Consider the following 16,227-nt stretch of genomic DNA (forward strand, 5'->3'; position numbering starts at 1 on the left):
AATAGTGGCTACAAAATAAATGGTGTAAGGAAAGGAATTTACTGGGTGCTGGAAGTCGGCACAAGGTCGGTACTCGGCAGTTGTAAAATTAACAATTGATTAAAGATGTCCACGTATAATCCAACTCATCAAAGCAAATACACAGTCTGCGAAGAGCCGCACATGCTATGTATTGAGAAGTTGATGTGTTGTCTCATTCTTGTATTCTGGGTCCCAAGTTCCCAACGGCAAGGAACCACCAGACTCCATTGACATTACTGGTTGACCCATGTCCCTACATGTACCTCGGGTACCGGGCAAGCGGGCTGGCGGCTGGGGCTGACCATGCCGTCTGGGGGCGTTTCGAAAACGTCAAGTTCCTGCACTGGTCACCCCTGCGCGACATCTGGACACATGCAAGCTGGACGTCTCGAGTGTAACCTAACCTCAAAGCAATCAGATTCATTATACACGCACACTTTGCCGCAACCTCCCAAACCCCATTGCCGGACCTCAACTGAGGCTTGTAGTCTCTGCGCCATGATCATTGAGGATTCCATCTCCTAACGTCATCAGCGAGCGGTCGGAGAGGTCATGGTGCTTCCCCAATCCACCACGCAGCTACACTGGGAGAGCAATCATGGTTCTCACCCCAGCTAACCGCCTGTACATGCGCCGCATCCTCCGCCTACGTGTTACCCGAGTAGCAGTATGCCTATTCCTGCTCTTCAACTTTATCGACGTGCTCCGTATTCATCACAATCTCAGTCACGGCGATGTGCAACGTCGCCCCAAACCCCCTGGGCCGTCGCGGCCGCACGAGCGAATCTATATTGCTAGCATGCACTTCAACAACGGTGCCATCCTGAAGAGCCACTGGAACGACGCCGTCATTGGGTTGACAGAGACGTTTGGTCCCAAGAATGTGTTTGTCAGTATATTCGAGAGCGGCAGTTGGGACGACAGCAAGGAGGTTCTGCGTGAGCTGGATCGACATCTAGAAATAAGAGGTGTTCCGCACCGCGTGGAGGTGTCTGATGTGACCCATCAGGACGAGTTGGACAGTGCGGACAAGGGAGAGGGCTGGATCGATACGCCGAGAAACAAGAAGGAGTTGCGCCGCATCCCGTACCTGTCGAGGTTGAGGAATAAGACAATCAAGGATCTGCTGCATCTTCATGAGCAGGGTGTTGAGTTTGACAAGGTGCTGTTTCTCAACGATGTGGTATTCACGGTAAGATGTGAAGATTGTGACCCCGAGCACGTTTGGGAAATGCACCATGACTGACTTTTCCATTGTTGCCAGGTAGAGGATGTGCTGGCATTGATGGACACGAATGGCGGTGAATATGCGGCAGCTTGCTCGTTGGATTTTGCGAAACCTCCCTTGTACTATGATACCTTTGCGCTTCGGGATATCGAGGGCCACGGACATGTGATGCAGACCTGGCCGTATTTTAAAGCGAGGACATCGAGAAACGCCCTCGTAAGCAATTTGGACGCCGTGCCTGTCACTAGCTGTTGGAATGGCATTGGTGCGTCTCAACACCTGTCTTTTCGGACCACAAGGGGGGGATTCTGCCGAGATTCATGAAAGCTAACACTCCTTTGCAGTCGTTATGCCCGCCGAGCCGTTCGTCTCCTCAACCAAGCTACGCTTCCGTGGCGTCCCCGACTCCCTGGCGAATCATCACCTAGAAGGCTCCGAATGTTGCCTCATACACGCCGACAATCCTCTCTCCAGAACACTCGGCGTCTATCTCAACCCCAGAGTGAGAGTTGGCTATAATCCCGAGGCATACGTTGCTACACACCCAGCCGGATCGTGGGTATCCGCGTGGGGGATATTCATAGGGCTTTGGAAAAACAGGTTGAAACGCTGGACATCAATTACATTCGAAGGGATAGTTGTACGATCAAGGGTTAGGCATTGGGAAAAGGAAAAGAGTGGGAATCGTGAGCCCGGCGTGTTTTGTTTAATTAATGAGATGCAGGTTCTAGCCCATAATGGATGGGCGCATGTATGACAGGCTAGGGACGATCAAAATTATCAATGTCATCTTTGATGATGGGCTTCGGCAAAAAAAAACACGGATGAATTGTATAAAAGATCAATGAATGCGCAGATCAAGATACATATATTATTCCGTCGCTCAAGCACCAGCTGGATTCAACGCCAATCCGGAGTTTTTCCCGCTGCGAAGACGGAAAAAGCAGCTCGCGGTTGCGTCTTCACCTCCCGAGTAAGTATCGATTCCTCCAAATTCATATTTGGGTATCCATTCTTCCCCAAAACATATCCATATCCCTGTATCCAGCTGACAGTCATGGCAACATGTCAGTTACCAATACCAAATCTGGCCCCGAGTATCCAATGACCTCCAATCCAAACCATCGCCAAGTTCACCCTTCTTCAACAACATGTTCTGGCGGTTCCTCCTCAAGCCTTGCTGCCTTCAGGTCCCATAATGACTGAAACACATGGGCTCACTGAGCAGCAGTATTGAACCAATTCTTCATCTTTTTCCAGGGGAATTTCCACACGCTATACGCAAGCTCTAATGCCGCATCACTCTCGTCGTATTGTTTCTTCTGAGTCGCATAACAGTCCACTGGATGCAGCACAGCGCGCAAAAGCAAGGGAGTCTTGTAGAATCGGTACTCAATCTCGTCGGCGGACGTTTCAGAAGGCAAGGACAGCTTTTTGCGGATGAATGCCAGCGTGTCCTCGCTGGAACGGGCAGGAAATGAATTGGCGTTTTGATGTAGCCAGTCTTTAAGTTTGAGGTCCTTCAGACAGTACATCTCCTCCTTCTTCTTCTTCTTCTTCTCGTTCTCCTTCTCCGCACCATAAATTGTACGCCGCAGATGTTCGCGTACAACAGGATTAACCGGGGATCGAAGGTATTGTCTGACTACTTCGCCTCCTTTTTTATTTGCGTTGTCGTCAACTTCTTCTTCAGTTGCGTCGAGATCCACCCCTCCTCTGGCTGCTTCGTCGTCGATTTCTTCTTCGGTGATGTTTGGTCCCCACGGCTCTTCCGTGGGCTCTTGAGCGTTTTGGAAAGCCATGTTTCGTCAAGGAGGTGGTTGATTGCTCTGGGTTGCTGGGAGTGACTGCGAGGCATCATGGGCATTATATATGTTTTTCATGAAACTGAACAATCAATCTTCACTAGTGATATGGATTTTCATGGCTCCTCTGGACGAACGTGTTCGAGGGTTGTGTAGACGATGATATGTGGTGGCTTGTCATGGCTGTGGCCTTGTTCATGACGACTTCATTTCAAGAAAGGAGTCCTAGCTTGCTTCATTGGTGGGTTTCCTGCATGACAACTCTGAATTTTGTCAAAATTCATAATGATAATAAGCTCATAAGCTCATTGATAGTCATGTGGTCGCGCAAAACGCCAGGACTTGCGGCACCGATGAATTCAAAGTAAAAAACTACAGCAGAACACCGACGCACTGCATTTCACACATATACGCACTGGCAGATGACGTCTCACTGCCTGCATCCCTACACCTTCTCGGCGACGTACACATAAAGAACATAACTAACCTTCACCTTCCCATTGCCCTCCCTCTCCGTCGCTGAATCCCACTCCCTCTCGAACAATAACCTTGCTTTGCTCCTAAACTGTTCATCGGCCAGGCACTGCATCAAATGGTCCTGTGTAATGTAATCGAACATGCTGCCAATCTCCTCCCTTCCAAGAAAAACATGTCCCTTGCCAGGTTCTTTATCCAGCGCCTCAACCCGAAAGACGTGCAGCTGTCGTGCCTCGAGGATCCCACGAAACGAGTCGACCGATTCGATCCAAGACCGGCTCGCAGGGTACGTCATGCCCATCTGCTGGATGGCTTTTTTCATAAAGAGTCCCTGCCGGGGGTGATTCTCATGGGGAATGTCAACAATGAGTCGGCCCCCGCGACGTAGATACCCAGCCCATTGGGAAACGACACGGCCGGGGTCGTCGAATAATACAAACGCATTGGAGCAAATGATAACATCATACGAGCCCTTTTCGAGATGCTCGCAGGACTCAAGATCCGTGACATCATGCTGGATGAGAACCAGGCGGCGGGATAGAATCTCATCGGTCGCCTGCTTCTTGCGACACACGTCCATCATTGCTGCGGATGCGTCCAAGGCTGTCACCAGGCCATTGTCGCCGACTAGCGGGCACGCAATGACAGCTTCGAGGCCGGTGCCGCAGGCGAGGACTAACACACGGTCGCCGGGCTGAATGTCAATGAGCTCCATGAACCGGGCCGTGTATTGTGGGTGCCATGAGCTGTCGTAGTCTTTTGCGCGGGTTTGATAAGACTTTTGGGCTTGTTCAAACTGTGAGAAGTGTCTGGGCGTCATTGTTGGTCTGCGCTTTGTTTGGAGCAAGGCAACGGGCGCCCATGCAAGTCATTGCTGTGAGCTCGGGGTGGTTCTACAAAATACTGGGGTGGTTACAATGGCGTCTAAGAGGTATTCAGGCGCTGTTTAGTCTGCCATAAAGTGCCGGTGACTCGTATGGCGACGGCGTTGGCGTGGGCTTCGGATCGGTTCTGCATATCCGCTTTGTCCGTCCGACATGCAGGGCCGGCTGAGAATCGTAGAGTAGAGTGCTGGACACAATCACCACAGAATCTTGGCAGTTTCTTGCTATGTAGAATAGAGCCCGGTGTAATGAATGCCCATGCCCTTGCCCAGCGGAGGGATTCAACACTTAACGAAGCACAGGGGAAGCATAGAGCTGGCAGTCCAGTAAGAATATCACTGCCTTAACTCTAACGGCTCAGGCATCACCTCCTCACCCCGGAGCCTGAGGAAACCGGATCGTGTTAGGAGGCCATCGATCGCAGAGCCACTCTCGGCCGCTGTCTCGTGACGCAATGCCCTGTATGCAAGGCAGCGGAATAAAACATACACGGCCCCAGCAGTGAGTGGCTGGTTCCACACACTGGAGTAGGACAAAACCGTTCCTTGGCGAAGACAGCTTGTCGACCTGAAGTCAACAAGTGAAATACTGATGCCTTGAGCTATTAGTAGTATCGGATCTTCATGGGGTTCCACGACCCCAGACGTAGGCTGCTCGATTAAACGCAACGCAATTGGCCGCAATAAATGCCACTTGGGCTCGCGCTGCCAACAAACCTGTGAAAACCAATACGTGTCCAGAAGAGAAATAAAAAAAAGAATTCATGCAACCCTTGATGGCGGCGGATGTGATCCGCGGAATCAAGACGAGTCCGTTGGTTGTTACACGGCCGAAAGAGGAAACCGCCGGACACGAATGCACCGCATCAAAGACAGCAAAGCGGATAGAGTGTGACTCAGGTGTCTCGGCGCCATTCCTCTCGACTGGTTGACTGGCTTTCAACTGGCGACCGAGTGGCCCTTGAGTGCTTGATAGATCCTGACTGGGCAGCCCTACGATGGTGGAGGAGACACCCGGCATCAGACCTTGCCTGGGGCAGATCAATTGTCCTCCTGGTTGGATGCAGGTTGGCGATTGCGACAATGCACAGAAAAGTGGAATAAGCCAGTCTGGCCTGACAATAGCTGCAGCAAATGTCACAGATGGTGCTCGGTGGCTCTCCAGACGCCACCACATGTAGGTATTATTAGCCGGGACTCGAGAACTCGAGAGCCAGGGAGAGTTGGCAACGCAATCAACAGGTCAAATGGCCAAAACGGACAGGGTTCGGGGCCAACGTTGTTATTGAAGCCATATGGATTGCTGCTGTACTCCAAAGTCCTTGACAAAAGGCTGCGAGCACTTGAGTACTACCTTGACGAGGGATTGGTCACAGCGCTGTCCTATATCCAGAGCAAACGTCAAAGAACTTCGATGCTGGCAGCCATGTCGTGGCTGAACAGCTAATAAGCATCAAAGGATATCGATCCCCGTCTTTCAGCCGCCAGGGGGCGCAGTTGGAGAGTTCCTGCTGCAGCACTTCGTAGTTTCATCAATCGTGACGTGCTGGGATAGGATAGGACATTGAACGTGCTCCGTAACAATATTGCATGTACGTACAATATGTCTGCTGAGCACCAGGATGGCCAGTTCAAGCATCGTTCAAGCATCCACAGAAAGGGATGTCCTGCCACGATCAACACGGGTCCAACAGCCGAGTCCTCGTCAGGGACTTGTCCAAAAGCGCGAGACCTGCAGGCTGAGACCGAGAGACCTGAGGGACAGACTGTGTCACTATTGTATGTATGTATGTATGTCTATGTCCTCAAGCCGTAGACGTAGACGGGGACGCGCTGGTAGACCCAATGATTCCGACAATCAGCGAACCGGCATTCGGGGCAACCCACCCCCCTTCGCATGTTGCGTGTAAGGCATTGCGACAGGCTTACGGCGACGGAAGGGTCATGCCGGACACGGTGGAAAGCCAACGTGGAAGCAATTCGTCATCATCCCGACCAACAGTCCGCTTGTTGGAGTCGGTCGTCTTGCAAAGGTCCCAATTGCTCCCGTCCCGCCGTCCGACGCACCCAGGCATGCTAGCGGTTCTTTGGGAAGTGGAACTTGGGGAGGTGGTATGCAGACGCAATGCCCGTCGTCATTTGGGACAATTCGGTGTGGATGTTTTGGTCTTTGTTTTATCTTGTCTGGCTCTCTTGATGCGATGCGGAATTTGGCTGCCTTCTGGCGGGCAAGGGCAAATGACAAGGTCGTCTTGGTGCTCAAGCATGCGACTTGGGGATTGACAGAATGGTGGAACGGAACGGGGCCAAGGGGGCCCAGCTTGGCTCCAATGGTTCCGTGGCGGACTGTGGAAGGGTCACGTCTTGGGTGACCAGGTTCACTTGTCATAGCGCCGATACTTTGGTCACTATCTGACGAGAGACGTCGAGGTCAGCCCATGCCCTGGCGGGTTGTGTGAGGATGCGGCTCTGCGCCAGCAAATTTGGCTCGGGTCGCCCACCCTCTCGGCTCTCTGTTTGTTCCGCCGCGTTACCCTGCAAAGTACCGCCCCATCTTCTGGCCTATCAATCGCGACCCTGCTGACAGGGATTACCCTCCTCCACACAGCCCGCCTGGGCCACCCACCAGTCTGCGGAAGCCGCTAGTCCTGTTTAGGTCAGAACTCTAGGCAGCAGCGTCTCCGGGCTGAGGACGCCTGGCATTTGGCCAAATGCCCCAGTGCGTTTCTAAGCAAGCAAGCCGTTGGCTCCGTCGCGCCTCATCACCAAAACGCTCTCTCTCGTCCCAACGTCTGTCGTCCCTCGACTCTTCCAGCCGCTCATCTATCTTGTCTCTCTTTGTCTGACGCCCACCATCATCCGGTGGCTATTATCGTGTGTTTTCGTCCTTTGGCGGGCTCTTTCCCGTCGTCTCCAACGACTACCCCCCTTGTGCCTCCGATCCGAACAACTCCCGCTTCCGCCTCTCGCACATATATGCGTTTTGCGCCCCAGTGCCTTCGCCCGAGCTACCAACCTTTTCAATCTATCTGCTTGTTCATAACAGTCATTCCCTCGAGCATCCCTCGAGCATCGGCTCTTCCATCATCGACCTGCGGTGTTTTCTCCGAGTCATAGACATATTCAGGGGTCCTCAATCCGCGCCAGCATATCGCGTGCTTCTATTCACGTGCAATACCATCGTCCGGGCTATCACGCTTGTGTCCTATTACAAGCGCTGCCGAACAATTTTGACGGGTGTATTGGGTAAGGACATTTGTTCTCTTCCACTTCAATATACCCTGCCCGTTTTGTGCCCTTCCTCTCTACATTGCTGGGACGGACACCAGGTCCTTGGTGGCTCCAATTCGAACCTCCCATCTTTTGGTACAAACGGCTGTGACTCACACCGACGCCATTACCTTTCTGCCATCCAGCTGTGCCTCTCTTCAGTTGCGGGACACACAAAAGCTAATCCGTCTGGTTGTCGGCACAGCCCTTCAAGGACAACCGTGCCAGTATCAGTTTACCCCACGTCTATTCAGCCTTCGTCATGTCCTTCGCCAACCCTCGTCGAAGGGCTCCGGTGAGTCGTTCTGATAGGGACAATGAGAGTGGCCTGGCCTTAAAAACAACTATGACCCTCCGTAAGGGTGCCACCTTTCATTCACCCACTTCTCCAGTCTCTTCAGACTTGGACGACACCTTTGTTCCACCTCAACTCTCCCGGTCCCAGACTCATCTGGACGACGTCGTCGACGCCAATCGTCGACGCATCGCTCTCACCCTAAGCGACATCGACGAGGCTCTCGCAAAGACTGAGAACCTTTCTTTGTCGCCCAACTCCAAGAACAAGACCCTCCGTGATACCAGCCTTCCTGTTCCTCGCGGCTTCCTCGACCCTCCTCTTGTCGACCCAGCCATGGCCCACCCCGAGCCTGAGCGCCGGGTCTTGCGCCCTCGCTCAGTACGTCGATCAAAGCAGCAAGCTTCCGACAGCGGTCTCGGTTCTTCTATTGCCTCTATCAACGAGAAGTGCGAGGCCGCTCAAACATCTGACAAGAAGGACACCAAGACACTGAAGACAGCATCAGCCCTTACTGGCTCCGGTGCGTCTTCTACCAAAGGGCTTCTCCCCGCTCTAAGCCAGAAAGCCTTCAACCGCATTCAGGAACACACTCTTGGCCCACTTCTTCAGAAACAAACGCTCAAGGATTTCGAGCCTATCGTGCTCGATGTACCTCGAAAAATTCGATCCAAGGAGATTATTTGCCTTCGAGATCTTGAAAAGACCCTGATCTTTATGGCACCGGTGAGTCAACTTTTAACTGATGACGGCGTTTGGAGTGATACTTATCGGCAATTGCTTTTAAAGGAGACGGCCAAGTCCCCCGCCCTGTATCTCGATTTCTGCCTTACCTCGATTCGATGCATTCAAGCAACTGTCGAATATCTCACGGACCGCGAGCAGGTTCGATCAGGAGACCGCCCTTATACTAATGGATACTTCATCGACTTAAAGGAACAAATCTACCAGTATGGTAAACAACTCGCCGACGCCAGGGAGAAAGGCGGCTCTGGCGACAATATGGATGTGGACAAGTATGTACCGTGCTTCGTAGCGCTAGACCATCCTGCTAACAACAATCCAAGGGAGGATGAGATCAGACTTTACGGGGGTATTGCAGAGAATGGCCGCCCCGCTGAACTTATTCGAGTGAGAAAAGACGGATCCGCCATTTCCATGGCCACTGGAAAACCGGTAGATCTTGGTGAAACCCCCATCACATTCAAGCGCTCACTCTCCGAGCAGCGTGAGGACGAGGAGGAGATCATGCGCTCCATGGCTCGCAGAAAGAAGAATGCCACAGCTGAGGAGCTGGCCCCCAAGAAGTGCCGTGAGCCCGGCTGCAATAAGGAGTTCAAGCGACCCTGCGACCTGACCAAGCACGAGAAGACGCATTCCCGACCATGGAAATGCCCTATCCCAACTTGCAAGTATCACGAGTTTGGCTGGCCTACTGAGAAGGAGATGGATCGCCATGTCAATGATAAACACTCTGATGCGCCTGCCATGTTTGAGTGCTTATTCAAGCCTTGCCCGTACAAGTCGAAGCGTGAATCAAACTGCAAGCAGCACATGGAGAAGGCACACGGCTGGACCTACGTTCGAACCAAAACCAACGGAAAGAAGCTTTCTAGCAACCCAGCCAGCTCTGTTCAGCAGACTCCTCCTCTTGGCAGCGTGTCCACCCCGTCCAGCACTCCCACTTACAGCGTCCCTACTCCTCCCCAGGATCAGGACGCCATGACTTTCCCTACCTACCAGTCGGATGGCGATTGGTTGGCTGCATACGGTATCCAGCCGGAAACTTTAGATGGTATGGACTTGACACTGGAGCACACCTCTCCATCTTCTGCCACCTCTTATGAGCAGTACCCTCCATACCAAAACGGATCTACCTTCATCCTCAATGATGAGGATATTTATGCTGCGCCGATGCAGCTTCCTGCGCAGTTGCAGGTGCTGGACCAGCTATATAACAAGATTCTACCTCAGCAGCTGCCCGTTTACCGGGCTCCTCAACCCTGCCCGCCTCCGCAGCTGCAGGTTCCGCCTCACTTCTCGCCCTCTGGACAAGAGAATGCGATGCTCTTCACCCCGAACTCACTCCGCGAGGTTGACGAGGGCTTCGACGAGGTGTTCAATGGAGACGGCTCGGATTTCCAACTGTTTCCTGCCACTTCCACTAACAAGGGCAGCAACTTCCTGCAGCCCTTGTTTGCTGATATTCCCAGCGCAAATCTCGGGTTCTCCCAGTCCTCGCAGCCTGACTTCTTTAACCAAGCGGATTGGACCAACTTGGGCCTCCAACCTTTCCGGGAATAACTAACTGCCGGAGATATAGACCATGGTTGGCTTCACAGCCATCACTCACACAATACAACACTGTGCTCTCCTGCGAACACAAGTCAGTTTTTTCACTTACGAATTTTATGAAGATGGGATGGAATCGGGATAGCGAAAATCATTCGCTCATGTAATGTACCAAGATACTTGTCGTACTGTTTGCCACTTTGTGCTTGTTGATAGGCACCTGAAAACGTTAGGATGAAGGTTCACGGGACCCGTTGTATTGAAGCGTTGCGTCTCCCTTGGGTATTAATGTTGAAGACGATCATAGGGATGGATTTTTATCGACATAGATTTCGCCTTTTCCGACGAGAATGGAATATAGAAAGATTGTCCACCCTGAAACTGATTCCATACCGTGTATTCTGTGACTCGAGCTCGTTTGTGTCTTGACTATTGTGAGCACTTTGAAGCATCCAGTCTGTACGGAGTAGGCCAGAGGTGACCTCAACGATCCCCGTGGTTGCAAGCTACCCAACATAAGGGCGGATGACATTGCGTCTTCTTTCCTTTGGTTAAGTCCGTGTGCGTTACTTTTATCTGGCCTGGTTTCTCTATGGTGGTATTAAAATATGTATTGTTTGGTGCAGAATGCCGATCTGGTGCCTGTTGGTAATCTGTTATCATGGTGATGTCTGATATAAGGGCACCATACTCCATAATCACAGACAAATTTAACTGCCCAACAGAAAAGAAAAAGGCAACAACACTACTAGCTGGCTTGACAGGAGAGAAGATGACTACAGCCCATGGCCAATAAACTTGATGCTTTGCCTGGAAGCCGAAGTATTAAAAAAAAAGAAGAAGAAAAACAAAGGCCGTGTTGTACAACAAAAAGATTGGTAGATCTTGAACCTCCGGTACAGGGAATCGAACCCTGGGCTGCTCGGTGAGAGCGAGCGATGTTAGCCACTACACCATACCGGATATTTGATTGGTTACCGGAGCTCTTATTGTCATATAATAAGAATTAGGCAAAAAAAAGTTACGGATTTAATCTACTACCCTGTTAGCTTTTACATTATTTCGCTCTGTAGTCAAATAAAATTACAAGCATAATACGAGTATAGTATAAGCGTAGAATTTAAAATAATTTTAGGCTATACTAGGCTAATAATAATAAAAGACTAAAAAAATAGACCGTATATACACGCATTGTGACGCGTTAGACGTACCAGCGCAATTAGTGCAGCGCCGCGGCCCGCTAGCCAAGGCCATCTCGCGATAGCCTCAGCCACCGTGATCATGGAAGCAAACTGACTTTGTGATAGAATGCTCCCTAATTGCCATTCATAATTCTAAATAAGCCTTTTAATTTCTAGTTTTTCTGGATTATAAATACCAACATTTGGCGCTTAAATCACGAAAGATTGCGATACATGGTCCGTTGCCTTGTCATAGCTTCCATTCACACCAAGTGCGTCTGGTCGTCCGCCACCATCTCCGACTTCTCTGATGGACATGATTCCATCAAAGGTAAAAGACGCGTGTTCGTGGCCTCCGGCACCCAATTACGCGCCCGGAACAGGCTTGGGATTCTTGAGGAACCCCTTGCTCGCAGCCTCTTGAATACCGCGGAACCAAATCTTGGCCATCTTGTTGTAGCCCGCATCGTTGGGGTGTGTGGCATCCGCCAAGTCGGCCTTTTGAGGACCGTCGGCGGCGTGCATGTCCACCAGGACGATTCTCTTCTTCTGGGCGGCCTTTTGCCTGGCAACCTCCTTGATTTGCGCATTCACCTTTTCCACGCGGGCCTCAACCACGGGGTAGAGGTTGATGAGGAGCGTGGACAGGATGATGGTGGAGTCTGGGGATGCCCTCCAAAGATACTCGAGCAGGTCGTCTGTTCGGCGTCCGGCGCCGTCGAGTTGGAAATTTCGACCGCAGTCGTTGGTGCCGGCGTTGACGGTGAAGACGTTGGGGAGACGGCTGGGCACGGCGGCCTCGGCCTTGGACTGGACCTCGTCGATGAGGAAGCCCGGCCAGCCCTCGACGTCGTTGTCCTTCATGGAGCCGTGCTTGCGGGACCCGACCATGTTGACGGTGTAGCCGCTGTCGGTGAGGAGTTTGTGCAGGTCGTTGCGGTAGCCGTTGCCGGTGGAGGAGCCTTGGCCGTAGGTGATGGATGCACCGAGGGGCATGATACGCAGGGGATCCTTGGCGGCGTCTGTCTCTGGCATTGAAGCTGATGATGATTGAGCTGGAGGGGGAGACTTTGTTAGTGGTGGTGTTCGGAGTGGTGTGCGAGGTGGGTGGTCTACCAGTGGTGATGAAGGCCAGGCTTGCCACAGCCAACAGGCTGAAGGTTTGGAGAAGCGGCGACATGTTGGACGGTTTTCTCTCTCTTTTAGTTGGATTCTGTTCGAATTAGATAATCTTGTAAATGGGTTTCTCAACTTCAGTCCAGTGCCGAGCAGAGGCCATTTATATGCACAGACAACAACATGACGTATATAGCGACACCCTTCTTCATCAGCTAGTGTTTTCACAGCAGGGATTTGGGGACGATTACGACCAAACATGTATGTACTAAACAGTCCAGTTGTAGAGTTCCCAATTCTAAATTCCAAATCTTGAATGCATGTCAACGCCCTACGGCACAAGGCTTCGCTTTGAATCGGTTGAGGGAAGAGGATAAGTCGACCTCGCTTCCTTGCGATCCGGCCCAGAAACCATTTTTAACTCCGTTTCTGACAGGAATGAGACGCTTGTTCTGCACTCGTGCGCCCTGGGTCATAGATACCATGTAAGCTGAGTTTCTCTTGTCGGTTTTGGTATCCGCTCGTCAGCTTCAGATCGGCGGTAAGCAACAGGGTAGGCGGTGACGTTGTGTGGCAGTGGAGGGTTAAATCATGTCGTCAGACTACTGGATTTGTGCTTTCATTTGATGGGTTTCATCGGATATAGAGCAATACGAGTCGTACGGAGGGAACGTTGAGATGTCCGAATTCGTAAACGCGAACCTATCTACATACTATGTCTCTGCTTATCTCGGAGTTGGTTTTTTGTTGGGGGCCGTGACAGGTACTTCGTCGCGCGAGTGGTATATTCCATATTGGTGCCAAACTTGAAAAGTGTTTATCAGAGTTGCATACGGAGAAGAGACTGGCGAGTAAACATGAAATCATGGAACGGCGCTGACCAGGCCAACATGGCATTGATGCAAGCGTCAGAAAATCAAGATGCACAAACTTCTACTTCAACCCTCTGCGACTGCCTCTGGTCACTTTTCTATGGGGCCTGTAAGCACCAGTGACCTCTCAACTGCCCAGGACCAAAAGTAAAAGTGGGCCCTGGCTAACCAACCTCACTTGAGCTGCCACAAGGGCCCAGTCTTTGGCCGCAAGAAAAACGAATCCATCTTACCGAGTAGTAATACCTCGTGCCGGCACCACAAAGGGAGACAGAAAAGGTCCCCCCAAAGAGCGTCTCACCTTTGATAGGCGCCGGCTGGAATATGTGCGGCATCCATGCCGCCATTTACACAGCTGGACAATGTCCCATACCGTCGGCCGCCCTGGAACGTCGTCTCCGCTGTCGTGGCCCTGATTACCTGGGCACTGTCACGACCAACCTGGGCTCAAATGATGGTGTATCGCTATCATTCACGTCGACCGTGCTTTGTTTACGGGGGAATCACATAACGAAGCAGCCGCTGGTGGATGAGACGACTGGCTCAGTGCTCTGCTGGAACGGAGAAGCTTGGAAGATTAGGGGGGAGAAAGTCCACGGCAATGACAGCGAGGCTGTTCTGTCTTTGTTGAGCGTGGCCAGCCGCCGCTCCTTGGAGGATGATGGAAAAGGCATGCTTGATGCAGTTCGTGAGATTGAAGGCCCATTCGCTTTTATTTATTTTGACAAACCCGCGAAGCGTCTGTACTATGCACGAGACCGTTTAGGACGGCGTTCCTTGCTGGTACAGCCCGGAGAGCCGTTTCTTCTGGCAAGCATTTCTGACTCTCTGACATCTGGATGGAGCGAAGTCGAACCAGACGGGATATACACGTTGCAACTCAGCCATCAGTCTACTGCTCTAGAGGACCTCGTTCTCACCAGACACGACTGGGTTGAGGACAACTCACTAGTGAGTCTATTCATGATGCAAGCACCGCATCTTCGGCTTCCGTTCCGGCTGCTTACCCCTCGTCCGTTTAGATATCAGGAATCGGCGTCTTCAACGATTCTATCCCAGTGGAATCCTCTCGTCTCACCAAGAAGTCCGTTGCTGTAGCCCAACTGCGTCAGCTTCTAACCGAATCTCTGCAGTTGCGAGTGTTGGACGTACCCACACCACCGAAGGCATCATCCACGGATGCCAGAATTGCGGTCCTGTTCTCCGGAGGGCTGGATTGCACCGTGCTGGCTCGTCTCGCAAGTGACATCTTGCCGCCGGACCAGCCTATAGACCTGCTTAATGTTGCCTTTGAGAACCCCAGACTTGCAGCCCACAACAAGGGTGCTTCTCAGGACGAACTCTTTGAGTTGTGTCCGGATCGTATTACAGGAAGGAAGGCGTTTGCGGAACTCCTCGCTGCTTGTCCCCTGCGAAAATGGCGTCTAGTTATTGTAGGTCTTGATCTGTCGTGGCCCAGGTTAGCCCTCAGCTCTTCTCTTCCACTGACAATGTTGCAGGTAAACGTGCCATTCTCGCTGGCCACAGAACATCGTTCCGAAGTGATTGAATTAATGCACCCCCACAACACGGAGATGGACCTCTCCATCGCCTACGCGCTTTACTTTGCCGCAAGGGGCGCCGGACTCGGTCAAACCAGCCTGGATTCGCAACCAGAACCGTATGAAACCACCGCTCGTGTGCTCCTCTCTGGCCTGGGCGCAGACGAACTCTTTGGCGGCTACATCCGGCATGAGACAGCATTCAACCTCCACGGCTACACTGGCCTTATCGACGAGCTCAGACTCGACGTAAGCCGTCTGGGGAAAAGAAACCTCGGACGAGACGACAGGGTCATGGCCACCTGGGAGCGAGAAGTGCGCTTCCCCTACCTTGACGAAACTTTTGTAAAATGGGCCATCGAGCTCCCTGTCTCCCATAAATGTGGGTTTACCAACGATGACATGGACGACAGCCGCCACGGGATGCTTGAGCCAGGCAAGCGAGTGCTGCGCTTGCTAGCTGAAGAGATGGGTATGAGCGTCGTGGCAAGGGAGAAAAAACGTGCTGTAAGTGTTGGGTCTTTGAATGTTTCTGGTTGTAGAATACGACACCCCACGGTGCTAAAATTAGCCTGCCCGTCAAATCCCATGCGGCGATCACGGAGCAGAAAAAGTCCTAACGCGGTGCACAGATCCAATTTGGTGCTAGAACAGCCAAGATGCAAAGCGGCAAGGTCAAGGGGACGACTCTGATATCACCGTGATGCAGGATATTTGCTCGCCTCACTGTACATTTAAGAATCTGTCTGCGTACGACATGTACAGCACTGTTGGACTCTTGGACACTATTCACTGGACTGCCTATTTTCAGGGTGCTCCATACCTAGTCTTGCTAGGATTTACGTGCGGTGATGCGGCAGTGATGACAACAAACAGATACTTCTGAGCCATTGTCGTTGCTTTTGGGGGATGACTCGTCTTTCCCGACCATGAACAGTAGTTGTGTGTTTTGCCCAGGGCGTAACCCCTCTGTTCTTGGGGAATCGTGTCCGTCTCTTTACGACCATGGCAATGACGTCGTAAAGGCAAGTCTGAGCCGCGCATGTACTTGATCTTGCTTACAACTTTTGTTCTGTTACCAATATCAGGCATATCGCCCTGTCTGATGGCGAGGACGGTGGAGACGTCGAGAAGTCACGTCAGTAATCTGTAAGTGGCCAAGAGTACTATGTAAGTTAACAGGACAGGTAATAAAAGTACGGACAGTGATCTGTAGATCAACAGAGTAACACTGGCAACGTACTCC

General features: G+C 51.8%; 6 protein-coding genes and 1 non-coding gene across 7 annotated transcripts; 4 read left to right on the forward strand and 3 right to left on the reverse strand.

The window, feature by feature from the left end:
• Window positions 1-619: 619 nt before the first annotated feature.
• G6M90_00g100680 (uncharacterized protein) lies at window positions 620-2,006 on the forward strand (the record flags this gene model as incomplete). The annotated part of the gene is made up of 3 exons (XM_014690795.1): window positions 620-1,213; window positions 1,286-1,514; window positions 1,594-2,006. 3 exons carry the CDS (start codon window positions 620-622, stop codon window positions 2,004-2,006), a joined length of 1,236 nt encoding a protein of 411 aa, XP_014546281.1.
• Window positions 2,007-2,466: 460 nt separating this feature from the next.
• Window positions 2,467-3,051, reverse strand: G6M90_00g100690 (uncharacterized protein; the record flags this gene model as incomplete). The annotated part of the gene is made up of 1 exon (XM_014690794.1): window positions 2,467-3,051. The coding sequence occupies one exon, from the start codon at window positions 3,049-3,051 to the stop codon at window positions 2,467-2,469; it is 585 nt and encodes a 194-aa protein (XP_014546280.1).
• A 448-nt stretch (window positions 3,052-3,499) lies between these two features.
• G6M90_00g100700 (uncharacterized protein) lies at window positions 3,500-4,351 on the reverse strand (the record flags this gene model as incomplete). The annotated part of the gene is made up of 1 exon (XM_014690793.1): window positions 3,500-4,351. One exon carries the CDS (start codon window positions 4,349-4,351, stop codon window positions 3,500-3,502), a length of 852 nt encoding a protein of 283 aa, XP_014546279.1.
• A 3,595-nt stretch (window positions 4,352-7,946) lies between these two features.
• ace1 (Zinc finger transcription factor ace1) lies at window positions 7,947-10,283 on the forward strand (the record flags this gene model as incomplete). The annotated part of the gene is made up of 3 exons (XM_066131581.1): window positions 7,947-8,705; window positions 8,769-8,995; window positions 9,047-10,283. 3 exons carry the CDS (start codon window positions 7,947-7,949, stop codon window positions 10,281-10,283), a joined length of 2,223 nt encoding a protein of 740 aa, XP_065987745.1.
• Window positions 10,284-11,162: 879 nt separating this feature from the next.
• On the forward strand, window positions 11,163-11,234 carry G6M90_tRNA00000111. Its single transcript has one exon. It is a non-coding gene; the product is annotated as a tRNA-Glu (tRNA).
• A 584-nt stretch (window positions 11,235-11,818) lies between these two features.
• Window positions 11,819-12,632, reverse strand: cesA_1 (Multidomain esterase; the record flags this gene model as incomplete). The annotated part of the gene is made up of 2 exons (XM_014690791.2): window positions 11,819-12,507; window positions 12,569-12,632. The coding sequence occupies 2 exons, from the start codon at window positions 12,630-12,632 to the stop codon at window positions 11,819-11,821; spliced, it is 753 nt and encodes a 250-aa protein (XP_014546277.2).
• An 826-nt stretch (window positions 12,633-13,458) lies between these two features.
• G6M90_00g100730 (uncharacterized protein) lies at window positions 13,459-15,685 on the forward strand (the record flags this gene model as incomplete). Its single annotated transcript, XM_014690790.1, has 5 exons — window positions 13,459-13,549; window positions 13,751-14,391; window positions 14,463-14,873; window positions 14,940-15,488; window positions 15,614-15,685. The coding sequence occupies 5 exons, from the start codon at window positions 13,459-13,461 to the stop codon at window positions 15,683-15,685; spliced, it is 1,764 nt and encodes a 587-aa protein (XP_014546276.1).
• Between the last annotated feature and the right edge of the window lie 542 nt (window positions 15,686-16,227).

The sequence above is a fragment of the Metarhizium brunneum genome, chromosome 6 (assembly GCF_013426205.1).
Source record: "Metarhizium brunneum chromosome 6, complete sequence".
NCBI classification, from domain to species: Eukaryota; Fungi; Ascomycota; class Sordariomycetes; order Hypocreales; family Clavicipitaceae; genus Metarhizium; species Metarhizium brunneum.